Raw genomic sequence first — 16523 nt, forward strand, 5'->3', positions numbered from 1 at the left:
ACTGCTAGGGGTACAGGGTTTCTTTTGGATGTCATAAAATATTAAAATTGCCAGCAGGGATGGCTGCACAGTTCTCACTCTTTTCTGCCCTAGTGTCAGGCTCTACAACTTTTCACAATCCTGCTACTATCCCATTTTATAGATAAGGAAACTGAGAGACTTGGGGAGTTAAAACGATTAGCTTTAGGTTGTGTACGTTTTTATTGGCTTTGGTTTTTTTAGTGTTTCAGACTAACTTTGATTCTTCCAGCTCTCAGTTCTGGCTCTCCCTGGCTCCACAGCAGCATCTCCCCCAGCCTGAGGGCCGCACTCCCTTCCCCCTAACCCCCTTCCGCTTGCCCTGGAGAAACCCTGTTGGCATCATGACAGCCTGTACGTTAGCGCATGTCAGAAAAGAGCACTTAAAGAAAATCCAGACTAGGAGAACTATAACTTAGGCCTTTTTACTATTGTCTGGTAAAACTCCCAGGTCTGATTCCAAGTAAAATTCTCCCCCTTGAGGCTCCTCCACACCAAGCCTGGGGCAATGAGCCTAATCTAGGCAGGTCTGTCCCTTCCTCCCTGCCCTCCCTGCCCGCAACAACTGAAGAGAAAGGAGAAGCTGATTGGATCAGCACTTCTAAACGATCACAAGGCCTCAGGAGCAGTTCTGTGGTTTGATGTCAAGAAGAGCCACAGTCCCTGCCCTTGCCAGAAACACAAGGCAAATCTCACATCACAAGCAGGATGCGCCTTCTGATTTTCTTAGTTGGGATATACCTCCCAAGGGGTCTTGTTCACCATAATTCATATTCAAAGAACAAACCAAGTGCTCATTAACAATCAAACTACAGTGCTCCTGAGCAACTTAAATTCCAAGATAATTACAACATAATGACTCGACTCCTCCCATCCCTAAAAATGGAGAACAGACGGGGAAAGTGGATAAGGTTTGAGGGAAAGGGTTAGTGTGAAAAAAGAGAAAGAAAGTCTAAGGATGAAAAGGGAAATAAAGTAGCATGGATTCCCACCAAAATAGTCAGAAAGAGAATGCTTCCCATAAGTCATTAACCAAGGGAATTAGACAATGTCAGATAAAGGAATTAACATGTATGAAGGATTTCTGTTAGGCCAGTTCTCACAACAGGATTATCACGTGTTATATCCCATTTCTCCTCAAAGCCGTGGCAATATCCTTATTTCACAGAACAGGAGTCTGAAGCTTTGGAAACTTCAGCAGCTGGCCCAAGGCAATGGGGATCCCCTGGGCTCTACACCCCACAATACCCCTTTAGGGCGCAGGGGCCTCCTGGAGGGTGGACGGCCATCACTCCAGGTGGAAGAAGAACTCCTTAGAAGGTTCTAAGAGCCTGGATCACTCTCTGAGTCCACTTGACCACATCACAGTGGGGGTGGGGGGGAGAGGCAGGTATTTGGTCAAATGTTACACTGGGCGCTGCTGTGAGAGGTTTGGGGTAAGTTTAATGTTACTTCAGCAGATTGTCCTCCCTGATGTGAGAGGGCTTGTTCAGTCAGCTGAAGGCCACACAGAACAAAAAGGTAGGACTTCTACCTGACAGCCTTCCTCAAGCGGGACACTGGCTTTTCCGGCCTTTGATTCACACTGAAACACAGGCTCTCTCTGGGCCTGGGGCTCCTGGCGGTTGAACTGGAACCATGCCACTCACTCTGTCCAGTCTGCCAACAGCAGATCTGGAAACCTGACAGAAAGGACACAGGGTAGTTCTAGGGGTCACTGAATTGTTCTGTATCTTGCCTGAGGTAGTAGTTAAGGAGACACATATATGTGTCATAATGCATGATCATATACACTGGGATTAATCTTTTATATGTAAGTTATACTGCCTAAAACAGCAAGCTCATGATAGTCCACAGCGCCTCTCACACCACAAAGTGGCACAAAATTCACTAGCAGATTCTGCTTCAGTCCTATATGGATAGCTGTATAATTAAATTTTAAAATGCCAACTGCAGTCCAAAAAGCTGTTAAAATGCCAACATGTGTGCGGTACCAAAACATACACAAAACAAAAACAGAAAGAACTCTCAGAAGTTCACAGACAAATATATAGACGCTGACGTCAAAAAGAACAATGGAACGCTTTAAATAATATAGCTTGGGGCCTAGACTATAGTTTGCAGTCACTTGCTGAATGTATTATTACAGCAAAGCAGTGAGTCAGGAGAATTGTTCAAATATCAATGGGTTTTCCTAAAAGAGTGATTTCAAGTGTGGGTGTGTTGTAGAAGGTTGACTGAGGCTGAAATGTCAGTCTCTCGGAAGCTCAGCAAGAGGCAGTGAGCAGATGCGGAAAAGCACTCAGACAGCCCAATGGCAGAACCACAGTCCAGGCCCTTCCTTCCCAGTGGCCGAACCAACTCTCCTGCTCTCAGCAGAAAATCAGAAAGCAAGGCCTTAGAAGAACACCGTAACACTAGCAGACGAATTAAAACAGGAAGATATCGAACAATTGGGAGTCAGCTGATGTCCCATGTAAATGCAAGCACTATGTCTCCTTTCAGGAGGATGGGGAAGAATTCTCATCAGAGAGACCAATGACACACTGCTAAGCCTTTCTCAAAAGTGGAGACCAGTCTCTATAATCCCCAACCATTATAAGAAAAATGGAGCAGAGACAGGCATGCATTTGATTTTGCACAGAAAAAAAATGAGAAAATCAAGGTGCTAAAAGTATTTCCCTATGGAGAAGAGGATGGAGGTATTTTAATTTTGCATTTAATTCTACTTAAAATAAAACTAATGCAGACATTGATGAAAAATAATGAAAGAGGTGGATAATCAAGGAGGGATGCCACCTCAGTGGGGGAGAGAGTCAATCATATGTACTCTCGTTTCTCTGGTAATTCCTTACAGGTTTATTTAAAGGCAGACATGAACTCAGTGCTCTCAAACCAAAGCAGCTTCATTCTATTTTGCACGGTGATCTCCTTGCTGTTTGGTAAAACAATGAGGATGGGCGTGTGCGCTTGTCTGTGGCATAAGTGGAGGACAGAAGAGCAGAAGCAAACATTTGGCTGGTTGAAAATGAGCTGCTCACAATGATTCAGGACCCTGAGTCAGAGAAGACTGGGATTCTAGTGAGGTCTGCTTGCAGGAGACAGCAAAAAGGGAAAGTCATCAGTTTCAACTCTGCCTCTGCCCATCACTCACTCTAGAACACTCCATCAACTTCCAGGAGCTTTGGGTCTTTCTTCTGTCAACTGAGCCTAAGAATTGTCTTCTGACCTCAAAGTAATGTCACGAGGATTCAGAGAAACCATCAAGCACCTTTAAGCACTAGAAGTGTAGATGGTAAAACAAACAAAAAGACTACCTAAAATGTGATTACATAAATCAGTTAAGAGAAAGAGAAGGAACTAACCAGTGACACCTCATGAGCAGGAATAGTCCCCGAATCACCTAGGTGACTGAGCTCTCAAATGGTCCGTGGGGGCGGCCCTAACTCAGAGTCTCTCAAGCTCGAAGGAGATGCAGGAGAAAACCCTGCACACAGCCGCCCAGAGCTGACACCTCACAAGCTGCAAGCGGACTTGGAGGAAGGCCCACTCGGACTCCATGTTCCATCGGTGGCTGACTTCAGGTTTGTTTTCTCACGACCTCCCGAGAGGATCGGGGCAGATTCGAGTTCAGAGTCACACACTGGTAGATGCTTCTAAGCAAGAATATAAGAAGCAGAGGAGGCAGATGAGGTCAGGGCTGGCTGAGATCTGCTGTCCAAGAGGAGCAACCTGCGGACTGGCCAGGCAGCAGCAGAATCTCATCCGGGAACGGCAACTTTCCCTAGAGGTAAACTTGCAATTTGGTGACCAGGAGCTGGTCCTGTGGATTGCCATCCGGATGCCCGCCAACTGCCTACTGTAAGCTCTGCTGTTTATTCCTTCCTCACCGCTTTACCAGGGAACAGCTGCCTCACCTCTCTGGATTTCGGTTTCCTCATCTTCAAAGGGGATGATGCTTTTACTGTGAAAAGGAGTGGAGGGAACAGCAACAGCTCTTAACCTTACTGCGGGCCTGCAAAACATCGGCACAAGTACATTATTTCACCGAATATGAAATGATGCAGGGCGCGTGCTGTAAAGCGGTGCAGTGAACGCTGAGGCTCAGCGGTGGGGACATTGCTGTTGGCCACAGCTAAAAGCCAGATGAGTCAGAACTCAGCTGTTCCCTTCTGTGAGTTCTACCATTATATTTTCCCTGTATACATCGAGCACTTAACAGTTCCTGGCACACAAAACACACTGTGCTGACATAAGCTCCCTTCCTCACTCCTTTTCTCCTAAAGTAAGATTATTTCTATGCAGACATTTTGAAGTGGACTGCCATAACAGTAGTGTCTTATATTTATATAACTCCATTCTTCTAAAGAAACCATCCTACTTCATCTATTTTCTCTACGAATGCCACAAAGCTACATCACTACGTATCATTTCATTTATTTTACGAGAACGAGAAAGCAGCAAGTTGCTAGCGAGATGCCCAGAGTCACTGCCGAAACCAAATAAAAACTTGGTCTTTTTTACATCTAACTCGACTTTTATCCTCTCCTATGACACTGCCTCGATAATAAAGAACAGATCATTTTTATCTGGAAAACTACCAAACACAGAATTCAGCAAGGGCCTCCTGACCTCGCCACCTTGTCAAAGGAAAGAAAGTACATAAAAAATGAGGTTTGCGGGAGCAGACGGCTTTGGTCTGTCAACTTTCTCTTGAATTACGCCCATTAACTGACATAAAATTATATAAAATATAATGTAAAAAGACCCCCAAGTCTTTGGAAATTCAAGCTAAACTCACTGATCCTCCAGACTCATGCACAGCACGGCAGGGCAGGGAATCACTCCAGAAAGCTGCGGGGCTGCACACGTGATGGCCGCGAGTGGGTTGTCGGGAAAGTCAGGACACGTTTTTGCATAGAAAAAATATGCCATGACCTTTCCGACAGCCCAAGAGATCTTTGAAAGAAAAATTTAACAATCAGGTCACCTGAAGAAGAGTTCAAGCCAGTGATGAGCATTTAGCTGTGCAGCCTTGCAGGAGTCTGAGCCCCGGAAGGATGGCAGGTGACTGAAACAACCATTTCACCGGCTTCTGAGCACAGAGGGGCTCAGCGTACATGGGAAGCTTTTCCAAGATCTCCAGCAGACATGAGAGTAAGAATTAAACAGTAAAACTGCTAAGTACTGTCTGTTTCACTGGCAATTCCTGAGTCTACTGTCTAGGAATATGTTCAGCACTTTTGAGAAATAACCCCTCCAGACAGGGGGTACCGAAGGAAAAACCTGTACTCTGGTAACAGGAAAATTCAGGATTCAAATCCTGACCACCACTTACTGGCCACGTGATCATGGGCAAATCCCCTAATTCCTCTGGATTTAAAAGTTTTTGTCTATGAACAAGTAAGATACAGGTTAGGCAAGCCAGGGACCTGGCACACAGCCTGTGAGCACCCCCCACCCCAAGGCGAACATCAGGCCTGTGCGCCACACTGCCTAGTAGAGCCTGCCACAGGATGCACAGACAGAGCAGGAGCTGAGCGAACCAGTGCCCCAGCAAAATGCAGGCCCTGGCTCGAATCAGTTCTGACTGGCTCTTCAACACTCGGCTGCGTCATGACCAAGCCACAGGACTCCAAAGCAGTGTTACCAATGACTTAGAGTGTACACAATGGAATAAAACAAATATCTGGCCAGTAGGCAGGAAGAAAGTTTGGGAGGTTGGGGGTTTCTGGACTCTCAAGACTTGGAGCTGATTTTTTTTTTTAATATTTATTTATAAATTTATGCATACAGAACTGGAGCATAGGCCAGAGATGCAAGGGTGGTGAGAGGATTCACCAGAGTCAGAGTGGGGGGCAGAACAAGTCGACTGAAGAAGTATACTGCTGAGGGGAGCAGCGGGCGGGTCAGGAGGAGTCTGCCGCGCCGTGTGGGTCACCTCTGGGGCAGGGATCGAACTCATGCTGAAGTGACTTTAGCTTCTTAGTGCTGTGCTTTAACCTGCTGCGCCACCAGGGAGGGCAGGGACTGATCCTTGTTGCTAACAGGGAAGCATAAATGATGCTTTAGAGTCAACTAAAACTGGACTGAGGTACCAACTTGAGCATAAACCTCAGAGATGACTTTGCCTCTCTGAGTCTAAATTTCCACACCTAAAAGAAACTCCATTTCAGACAAATGAGGAATACAGGCAGATAGGGAGCACAAAAGACCCCACCAGCGAGACTGCCCTTCCCTTCTGGTCCCATGGAAGCTTCATTCATTCCGTCCAGGTCTCTACTCAAATGTCACTCGCTTCCTGGACCTCCCTATGTACAACAGAGCCCCCAACTCTCTCTAATCCCTTAGGCTGCTTATTTTTCTTCACAGTCTTTACCAACATTGCATTATATATTTGCTTTTCAGTTTGCTGGGCCTACCGACAAAATAAGGTAAGCCCTTGTTTGTTTTGTTTACAATAAGGAAAGTACATGGCATATAGCCAGAGCTTCACAAATATTAGCTGAGTGGATGAATGAACTCAACACTTATTTGGAATTGGTTATGTATGAGACACTGTGTTGGAACAGGGAATAAAAGACAACGAAGAAGTGAGCTTAATGAAGGAGAGATTAAATTCTGCCGGCCATGGAAGCAGATAAGATTGACCTGGTTGCCCCTGGTCTGAGGTAGTCGTCTCTCCAAAACTCTCCTTTGCCTACTCTGTCCCCTCCATTCTATTTGTTAATCAACAATCACAGAGACCCTGAAAAGTCAAGATCAGATCAGGTAGCTCCCCCACTTAAATCCCTCCAACGGCTCCCACTGCATTTAGAATGAAGCCCAGACTCCTCAGCTCATGGTGCGGTGGGTAAGGCCTGACCCTCCGGCCTCTGAGCACTCGTCTCCCTCTCCCCCACTCCCTCCCTCCCTGAGTTTCAGATGCGATGCCAAATTCTCTTTCTCAACATGCCCAGATCTTGCCATTTCTTTCCTTTTTTAATTTTAAAATGAATATATGTGTTTATTCATTTAAAACTCCAAATTCTATATATTCATATAATTAACAAATTCTGTCCTGATGCCTAAAATTTTTCAAGAAGCAGGGGCTAATGTAAAATAGCTCTCCAAGGATCACAGGTTAGAGAGTAACTAAATCTCTGACTTGGGACCTCTGTGCCTGCTGCTCATGGAGCCTGGAAAGATCTTCCTAACCTGACTCTGCCGTGGCATTCGGCTCACAGCCAAAATGTCACCTTCCAAAAGCATCCTCCCAGGCTAACGATGTCTCCACCACCATTACCCTCTTGAGTCACTCTAGGAATCACACTGCCTTTTCTTTCCTCATGACATATCTTTAAATGGAATGACGGCACTGAACTTACATCTTCACCAGAATGAACGCTACAGAAGAACAGGCTGTTGCCAGGTTTATTATCACATCTCCAGCCCCAAGTATACAGCAGGCACTCAATAAATATTTCTGAATTGGCCAACTGATCTCAAAAGATGTCAGAGTTTGCAAGGATGGGAAGTAGAGGCAAAGAGCGCCTGTACTTCCAAGCTGTGGCACGTAGGGCTGGTTTCCTGCCAAGGACTAGCTCAGTGCATCAAAACAGGGGCATTGTAGCCAACTTACTTGGGGATGGGGACCCGAATAAGCGTCCCTTCCACTTCTGGGTTCAGATTCATTCCACTTTCTCTTATAGCCTTGATAGCTGCAGCTGTACACTGAAAACCAGATCAAAAGGTAAACAGAATTAGTAAATAATTATTACCAGATGCAAGCCCTCTGCCGATAACTGGCAACCCATCTTGGCAGAACATGGAAACATTTAGTTCTGTTACCAGTAAGATCAGGAAGTTACATTGGTGTAGAGTGCTTTGATCAAGCTGAATAGCAAACTATGTCCACTCCTGGTACCAGTGTACTGCGGGAGGAAAAAAAGCAAAGAGAGGGAAAAAATAAAAAGAAAACAGCTCTGCTTCTTTGAAAAGATTTCAATGGTTTGAGGCAACACAGATCAAAACCACAATAAATCCTCAAGGGAGGGGGGCGGGTTTGTGCACAGATTGGTGTAAAGAAAGATGAAAGATTTTTACATTAAAAATTCCAGTTGACATTTTACACTCAAAATATACCAGTGCCGATTTGGAATGAGTAAATAAATTTAACTCATTCGCATCTACACTTGCCAACATTTTGGAATGAGCAGTGACTCTGCTGAGTCTCGGGGCAGAAGCAGAGCATGCTGGTCCAAAGCATGGGCTTGGCAGGCAGGAAGATCTGAGTTAAGCCCCAGCTCTGCTACCCATGTGACGCCCAGAAATAAACTTGACCTCCGGGAACCTCTATTTTATGATCTGAAACGATGCATGCCTGCACCTCTGAGACAGTGAGCTATCTTGCTCTGGGCCTGGAAAACAGTGATACCTTGGGGCAAGGGCAGTTATCACATGAAACTATCTAAATTTATGACATAAAAAAGAAGCCACAATAATGTCCAGACACGCTGGGCTGAGCTCCCACTGAGCTGACGGACAGCAACACGTCCTCCAGGCCTCGTCTGGCCTTAGCCTTCCCTTTAATGTGTCATTAGTGCATTGATTCCCACAAAGTGTCTCATCTCACCTCAACCACACCTGGCACAGTCTGGCTGAAGTGTTTTCACACAGTCTTTCTCGGCAGGCACAGAAGCACCGACTGCTGACACCGAGGAACTACGTCTCAGTGTTTACATCTTCCAGTTCAAGGCCCAGCACCAGGCACAAGGTAAGCGCTTAGTGAAAGCTTGCTGAATGAGCACATGATGAAATGGCTCCTATCTATTAGAAAATGTATCTCCTTTGCTCAATTTCATATATATAATTGCCTAAAATCTTATTTTATAGTTTTCTTTTCCTGTATCCTTTCATATGCAAAATTAAGGGAATCAAGAGGAGACTTCATTTTGCAAAGAAACCTACTAAAAGAAGTACATTTCTAAAATATTTGAATATGTATAGTTTACTTTGCTATGGCAGAGTGGAGAAACGCAAGGAATTAGTCATTTTTCCAACATGACTTTTAAAATGCTCATGGTTTGGACAAAAAAGCAGAGCCCACTCTTAGCCAGCTCTTTATCCCTCATGGAAGGGGCGCTTGTCAGTCCCCAGGCGTGGGCTACAGTGTTGAGAAAGTTCACAGACACCATTGAGAACCAGCTGGGAAAGAGGGACGTGGTCAGTCAGCACGACCACTACTGCTATATTGAAAGACAACAGAACTTTCATAAACCGGTGAATGAATCCTTGAGAATTTGGGCTCAAGTAAATTGTCAGTGGCAGTTTAATGACCGGCCTTCCATTTTCTTTATATCCCAACACGTCTCTAGCATGTAGGATCTATGAAAGCAGAGACCTTGTTATTTAAATCACCAGGGAATCTCCAGCACCCCGGAATCTGCAAGAACTTGCAAAACAATTTGCTGAATGAATGAGTGAATGAATGAGGGGATGAATGAATGAGGGGATGAATGAATGAATGAATGAATGAGGGGATGAATGAATGAGGGGATGAATGAATGAGGGGATGAATTAATGAATGAATGAGGGGATGAATGAATGAGGGGATGAATGGTGACAGGACAGACTTCCATATCAGATGTATGTTCAAATCTTGACTCTATCATGACAGCATGAACAGGGGGCCATTATTTTATTTCTCTGAACTGCAGCTTCCTCAAATGGGATAAGGAACTCCTAATTTTGAGAGCGCCTGTGGTAACCCTAGGAAAAAAAACATGAGGACACGCCAGGTAACACGACAGATACGCCACACACATCAGCCTCCTTCCACCAGAGCAACAATGGACCCTGTGAGATTTGTTTTCATTTGCCTTCTTCAAATCAGGCTGTGGTTTGTACTCCCTTCTTTTCTTTCCCATCATTAACTCTAGCTGCAGGCAAGCTTATGGGAGGCAGCGACTGTGTGTATCATTTATCGAGCAGGACACATGTTAAGCAAATGCAGCACAGTCTTCTGTCTTCAGTGCATCTGAGCAGATTATGCATGTAAATCTGCATGTGTCACTGTAGCATGACACAGACATGCTCAGCCTGAGAATGAAAGCCAACCGCATGCGAAACAGAAAGGAATTCCATAAACACAAAGAGGATTAGCTCAGCATTTTGAAGCTATGAACCTGGGTGCTCGACGGACAGCTTCTAAACCAGAGGAAGGAAATGTTTAGTTAGAGCTATTTGTTTAATATATACACCAGATGAGATAAAGGAATTCAAAAGACAATGCAACTCACACTTCCTCACTCTGTCCTTGCAAAAAAATCCCTCTCTACTGAGATACTTGTAAAGTTTTGTCCCCCAAAGCTGCAGAATTTGAACTGGGAGAACAGCAAAGATGCTTTGGTTGAAAAATGAAGATACACTCCAACTTCCTAAGAAAAAAATTAAGCTGTTAATACCTTCTCCTGCCTCCTAAGATGCTCTGGTGGCCAATCAGAGGCTTCTTCTGTGAATGCCATTTGCTATTTAATAACAGAAGTGGCTGGCTCTGAAAAGCAATCTGGCTGATGAGGTCTTCAAGCTGTGTAATTAGGAGGCCATGCCTTAAATTGGCCTGCAATGCCTATGGGATTAGATGAACAAGGACTCAGAGGTCCAAAAAGGAACAGAAAGAGTTGATAGTTCCCCTTTCATCCGTTTCTCTGCTCCTTAGTAACACCAGCATGAGCGCCTCCCTTCCGTCAACTTGGTGACAAGTGTTCACCCGCTTGAGGGAAACCCCCCCTGAGTGCTTCCACGCGCTGAGGGCTTCCACACGCCAGGCAGTGTGATGGATGCTAGATGCATGAAACAAGTTGGGTTCCCACAGTCCAGGCTTAAATCCAGTGAAAGTGAGATGGAAAATTAACTTGCAAAACAAAAATGTGTTGTGTAGCAGTTGCAAATGCTCAGTACAAGGAAGAATAAAAATCATGCAAAGTATGAGAGGTTAGTGTGCAAAAATAACATAGAAAGGATAGATCACAAGTTTCCCTGAGAAAGTGACATTTAAGCTATCATGCAAAAGCTGAATGACGATTAACCTGAAAAGCAAATTCCAGGTCAAAGGAACACCATGCGCAAAGGCACTGGGGTGTGCGGAGGGCTTGGAGTATTGAGGGAGTAAAAGGCCAGTGTGGTCAGGAGCATGCAAGGACGACAGCCACACAAAACTGGAGAGAAGAGGCAGAGAGAAGGGCCACGTTGTGCAGAGCCTTCTAGATCACAGTGTTCTTCTTGACGACTACTTGAAGCCATTATCAACTTAAAGCATGAAAATGACATGATCCAATATTTATTTTAAAAGTTCATTCTGGGCCCTCCCTGGTGGCGCAGCAGGTTAAAGCACTGCAATGAGAAGCTAAAGCCACTTCCGCATGAGTTCGATTCCCGCCTGCCCTGGAGGTGACCACATGGCGTGGCAGACCTCTCCTGACCCACCCGCTGCTCCCCTCAGCAGTGTACTTAATAGATCTGCCTGTTCTGCTCCCCACTCTGTCTCTGGTGAGGCCTCTCGCCACCCCTGAGCCTCTGGCCTATACCCCAGTTCTGTATGCACAAATAAATAAATCTTTAAAAAAAAAAAAAGAAAGAAAAATTAATTAATTATCAACATTTAAGAAAGAGCTTAGGCTACTAGCTTCTTTTGGAAATGAAAAAAATTTTTTAAAAATTTCTTTATTTACAAGGGGGATGAGAGGATTCACCAGAGACTGAGTGGGGAGCAGAACAGGCAGATCTACTGAAATACACTGATGAGGGGAGCAACAGGCAAGATAGGAGAGGTCTGCTGTGCCATGCGGGTCACCTCCTTGGCCTTCCGGGGATCAAACTCAGGCTGCAGTGGCTGATACCTTGATAGTGCTCTCTTTACCCCTGCACCACCAGGGCGGCAGCCTGAAAATGGAAATCTTAACTCTGGTAACAGTGATTACCAGGCCTACAGAAATTTCTGTGGGGGGATAGGTTAAGTGTCAATCACAGCATCACCACCACTGCTTTTCCTAGATGGGTCCTATGTCAGCATGCAAAATACTTGACTGGCCTCTACAGAGTTTGAGTTTAATGAAAAGGAATTTAGAAACAGGAAGAGAGCTTTTCCTTATTCTGAAGTTCCATTCATAATACCTTCTCCCCTGTTTGATCCCAACTGGAGGAAATACTTCCTCCTGACTTGACCTGGCTTCCTCCATTCCAAATGGCACCATGAAGAACCCATCCAGCAAGGTCACCTTACCTCTGGGAAGCTGGCCATATTCACCAAAATCAGCTGTGGGGACTTCATGGAGATCTGGCCTATCTGGTTTAAAGCAACTTTCCCATCAGCAGTTACCACAGAAATCTGATCAAGGGAGCCTGAAAGAAAAATTGTAGGTCTGAGAATTCAGAAGGCCCTTCATAGCTGGCCCTCAGTCTGTCTAATCCAGGTTCAACTGATCTCTAGGAATCCCTCACCAGCACCACAAGGCCGGTCAAGGGGCTTTCAGAGGAACAGCAGTGCCATGTATAGGAAAGAGCTTTGGAATGTTGACAGAACCAGGCTGGAATTCTTCAACCAGTAATAGGATGGCAACCATCCTGGGCTGCCTGAGTCGGGGGGTGGGGGTAGGGGTTCTGTGACACAGGACTTTTATTGCTAAAACTGCAAGGAGCTAGTTAGCCCTCCTGCAACTTTGTCATTGACTAAGTGTGAGACCTGGAGCAAGTTTCTTATCTTCTCTATGCCCTGGGCTCCAACTCAGTCAAAAAGTAACTGCCTTATGAGATTAAGGAAAGGGTTACAACTAAAGAAAAAAACAACTACACAATAAACACTCAAAAAGAAGCATAAAAACCAAGATATTAGCCCTTTTTAGTTCTCAAAACTGCTCCATAACACTGTTCCTATACACAAGAAAAGATGTATTACACAAGAGAAAACTGGATTACTTTAATGAGTCTGGGGGAGGAGAATGTCAAGTGGGCCAAGATCACAGCGGTAACAAAAAGAGGTAAGAAAAAGATGAAGAGCCAAGCCCTGGACTCAGGTGTGCAGATCCTCTCAAGACTCCCTCGTGCCACTGGAGCTCAATTTTGGCTACGCACCAATTTCTGGGGAGCTTTCCATCTTACACCCCTGGGTCACAGTTACATGGAAAGGGACAGGATTCAAACTTCCTGATTTCTGATGCAAATCTGAACTAAGAACAAAGCCCTTACGGTGCAGAGCAGAAAGCACTCGTGGTGGCTCATTCTGAGATACAAAGACCAAGAGGGGGAAAGAGAGCTTTTAAACAAATGTGGAGTGGCCCCAGCAAGCTCTTGTTAGCATAATGCACACTACTATGGCCCAGAGATCTGACTGAAGTACTCGACCAGATTCAATGTCATTGAACTGACAACAGAAGCTTCAATCTAGAAGAGTCCGGCATGCACACTCGTAAAATTCTCCATGAAACTGAAGACCAGCAGTGAGTTTAAACACCAACTCTGCCCTGTGTAACTGTGTGACCCTAGGGAGGGCCCTCCAACCTGCCGGTGTCTGTTTCCTGATCTTTAAATGAAGCATAGAAAACCGTACTCACAGCATTGTTTATGAGGATGAAATGAAAGATTTTACGGAAGGTGCATGGAGCTGTGTCCTGACATCTGCACATGTCAAAATAACTAACTGTGCATATTACTTCTTGATTTTCTCTGTTTTAACCAGACTAACCCACTTACAATTTCTCTAATACAGTTTGTTCTCTCTAAGGACCTTCTCAGATATTTTCCCTTCTTCTGAGCACGCCCTTCTCTGCTCAGATGACCTGATTATTCCTGTCACTCAGCTGTAACGGCAGCTTGTCTGCCTTCCTGGGCTGGGTAACCCTTTGTGGGCATCCAGGAGTCTTCGTATACATTTCTATGATAATGACAATGATAACTGATATTCACCGAACGCTTCCTAGAAGTAAGACTTTGTGCTAAGTGCTTTCTAGAATCCATTTGCTTTCATTTCACAATAACCTTAGGAGAGAGTAATTTCTTCCACCATTTTACAGATGAGGAAAGTGAGGCAGAACAGGGGAGCCTGAATGGAAACCCAGGTCTGCTCAACTCCAAAGCCCTGGTCTTCACGACCCTGCTTTGCTGGCTGGTTTTAGCGACGCTGGCTTACTTGTCTATACTTTCGTGTTAGGCTATAAACTCTTGAAGGTGTAGACAACAGCTTTTCCCTCTGTATCTATAGCACTTACTAATCAGCACAGAACAAGTGCTTAATAATGTTCTGATGAAAAAATGAATGTATGGATGAATAGAACAGATGGCATAAACCTATATCTCAGACAACTATTAAGAGCAATCAACTATGTTAAAGGGAGAAATTGCTGGTAGACAGATGGAGGTGTAAAAGGAAAAGTACCTGCTGGTTCAGATAGTAGTGAAAGATGATATGGAAGAATCTGGCAAAAAAAGACTGGCTAAAATTCAGCCTGTTTCACCCAGTCACTTCACAGCCCAAGTTCTACATAGGGCATTATACAAACATAACCCTAAAGAGGAAATACCAATGGGGGGCCTTTTGAAACGGATCTTAATTCAGCTTTCCTGGTTGGCTCTAAGCCCCTTTGCTACAGAAGTCCCAGCGTGCGCTTTGCAGTACGCAACGCGATGTTCCCATTCCCTAAATCCATATCGACATAATGCATCAAATCCTTTCCCCTCAATCTGTCCCCAGTGAGAATCTCCCTCAGCCTCATTCCTGCCCCTCATTTTCTCAGAGGTTAACATTTAACAAATTACACTCCCAACCTCTTTCCAGGCCCAGCATCTTTTTAAGTTCCATAAGAGTAGAGCTTGCTGGCTAATTTTAAGTATCACGTTTCTCCCTAAGCTCCTCTCAAACTGCTCTCTGGTTTCGGCTGCAGAATGTTAACAGGCTAGAAAGCACAAGGGAGACAAAGCACTTTATCAGTTTCATACCTAAAATAATAAGCAAGTTTAAAACAAACAGTTGGGAGAGATTGAATGGCGTGCTCTACTGTCAGCAAAGGCAGAAATGCCCCAGCCAAAGGTTGACAAATGATGGAATGTCTTCTGGTTTCTCACTGGATCTCGTCTGAACTCGGTATGTTTCTGCTGGTATTTATAAATGGAACAGTATATTTTTCACTTGGCTTTCTTAAGAGCAAGTTCATAAAACATTTTTTAGTTTCCTTAATAACTACGCCAACCGAGATGTGAGTGGGAGTAGCCCAGGCTCCCAAAGATATCTTCAGAGGGGGTCCCCCCAGCTTGACTCGAGAATGACAATTTCCAAAAGGCCAATTTAAAAGCAATTGGATTTTTCCTGCTTGCCTGTACCATTAGCTGACAAGTCACTTCTTCCATCACATCTGCAAACAGTTCTCCTAGACAGTTCTGACATCTCCCACTTAGAAAAGCCATTTTCAGGAAGTTATTAGCCCAAATGGAATCTTCCTGGTCAAACTTCAGGTGGACAGGTGGTTCCCAATAAGGGATAAGCATAGCCAAGTAGGACAAATTGGAAAAATCAGACCAAAGGTGTCAGTTACTGGAAGTGAGACTAGCTATCTACAAGTGTTTATAGTATAGTCATAATAAAACTCCCACTTTTTAAAAGTATAATTCCATGAGCATAAAGAACATGCATATTTTTGCCAACCTCCATGTACATTGCCTAGTCAGAGCAGGCAAGGATTTGCTGAATGCATAAATAAATGTAGCGTTCACAGTGTGCCAGGCATTGTGCCTGAACACTACATATGCGCCCTCGTTTATATCCACACCAGCCTAAGTTAGAAGGAAGGAGTAAGACAAGGCAACTGAGGACCAGAAAAGAAAAGTAAGGGCTTATGTCACCACTTAGAAAGTGACAAAATCCACTCTGCCGAAGCCATGCTTTCTACACCCCCCTCCAGAACACTGGCTCAGTCACTAACCTGGTGCAGTCCTTATATTGACAGTCTTATTGAAATTATCCTTGAGTGCTTCCATCACAGACTTCATTTCTTCATCCACCTCTTCCAAGCTGATTATATCTTCAACTAAGGCAGTATTAAGACTCACTCTGGTTTGGGGCTGTCCTTTCCCTTTGGCTGCAAAAGTCAGAATCAATATTAAATCAGTGTACCTGTTAAAAATCTTACTTATGGGTCCTCCTTGGTGGCACAGCAGGTTAAAGCACAGCACTAAGAAGTTAAGGCCACTTCAGCATGAGTTTGATCGCCACATGGCCCGGCAGACCTCTCCTGACCCACCCACTGCTCTCCTCAGCAGTGTACTTCGTCAAAAGTCCTGTTTTGCTCCCCACTCTGTCTCTGGTGAATCCTTTCACTGCACTTGCACCTCTGACCTATACCCCAGTTCTGTATGCATAAATAAATCTTTTTAAAAAACCTTAATTATGGCCCTCCCTGGTGGCGCAGCGGGTTAAAGCACTGCACTGAGAAGCTAAAGCCACTTCTGCATGAGTTCAATTCCCGCCTACCCCGGAG

General features: G+C 44.8%; 1 protein-coding gene across 1 annotated transcript in view; it reads right to left on the reverse strand.

The window, feature by feature from the left end:
• The window catches only part of MRRF (mitochondrial ribosome recycling factor), a 40402-nt gene that overhangs the window by 15924 nt on the left and 7955 nt on the right, over positions 1–16523 (reverse strand). Inside the window, exons 3-5 of the mRNA XM_004677372.2 lie at positions 15969–16124; positions 12281–12399; positions 7640–7731 (exon numbers count right to left, since the gene is read on the reverse strand). Coding sequence (XP_004677429.1) covers positions 7640–7731; positions 12281–12399; positions 15969–16124 — 367 coding nt within the window. The remainder of the gene's footprint in view (positions 1–7639; positions 7732–12280; positions 12400–15968; positions 16125–16523) is intronic.

This window comes from Condylura cristata, unplaced genomic scaffold (genome assembly GCF_000260355.1).
Source record: "Condylura cristata isolate star-nosed mole 26May11 unplaced genomic scaffold, ConCri1.0 scaffold00006, whole genome shotgun sequence".
Classification (NCBI taxonomy): Eukaryota; Metazoa; Chordata; class Mammalia; order Eulipotyphla; family Talpidae; genus Condylura; species Condylura cristata.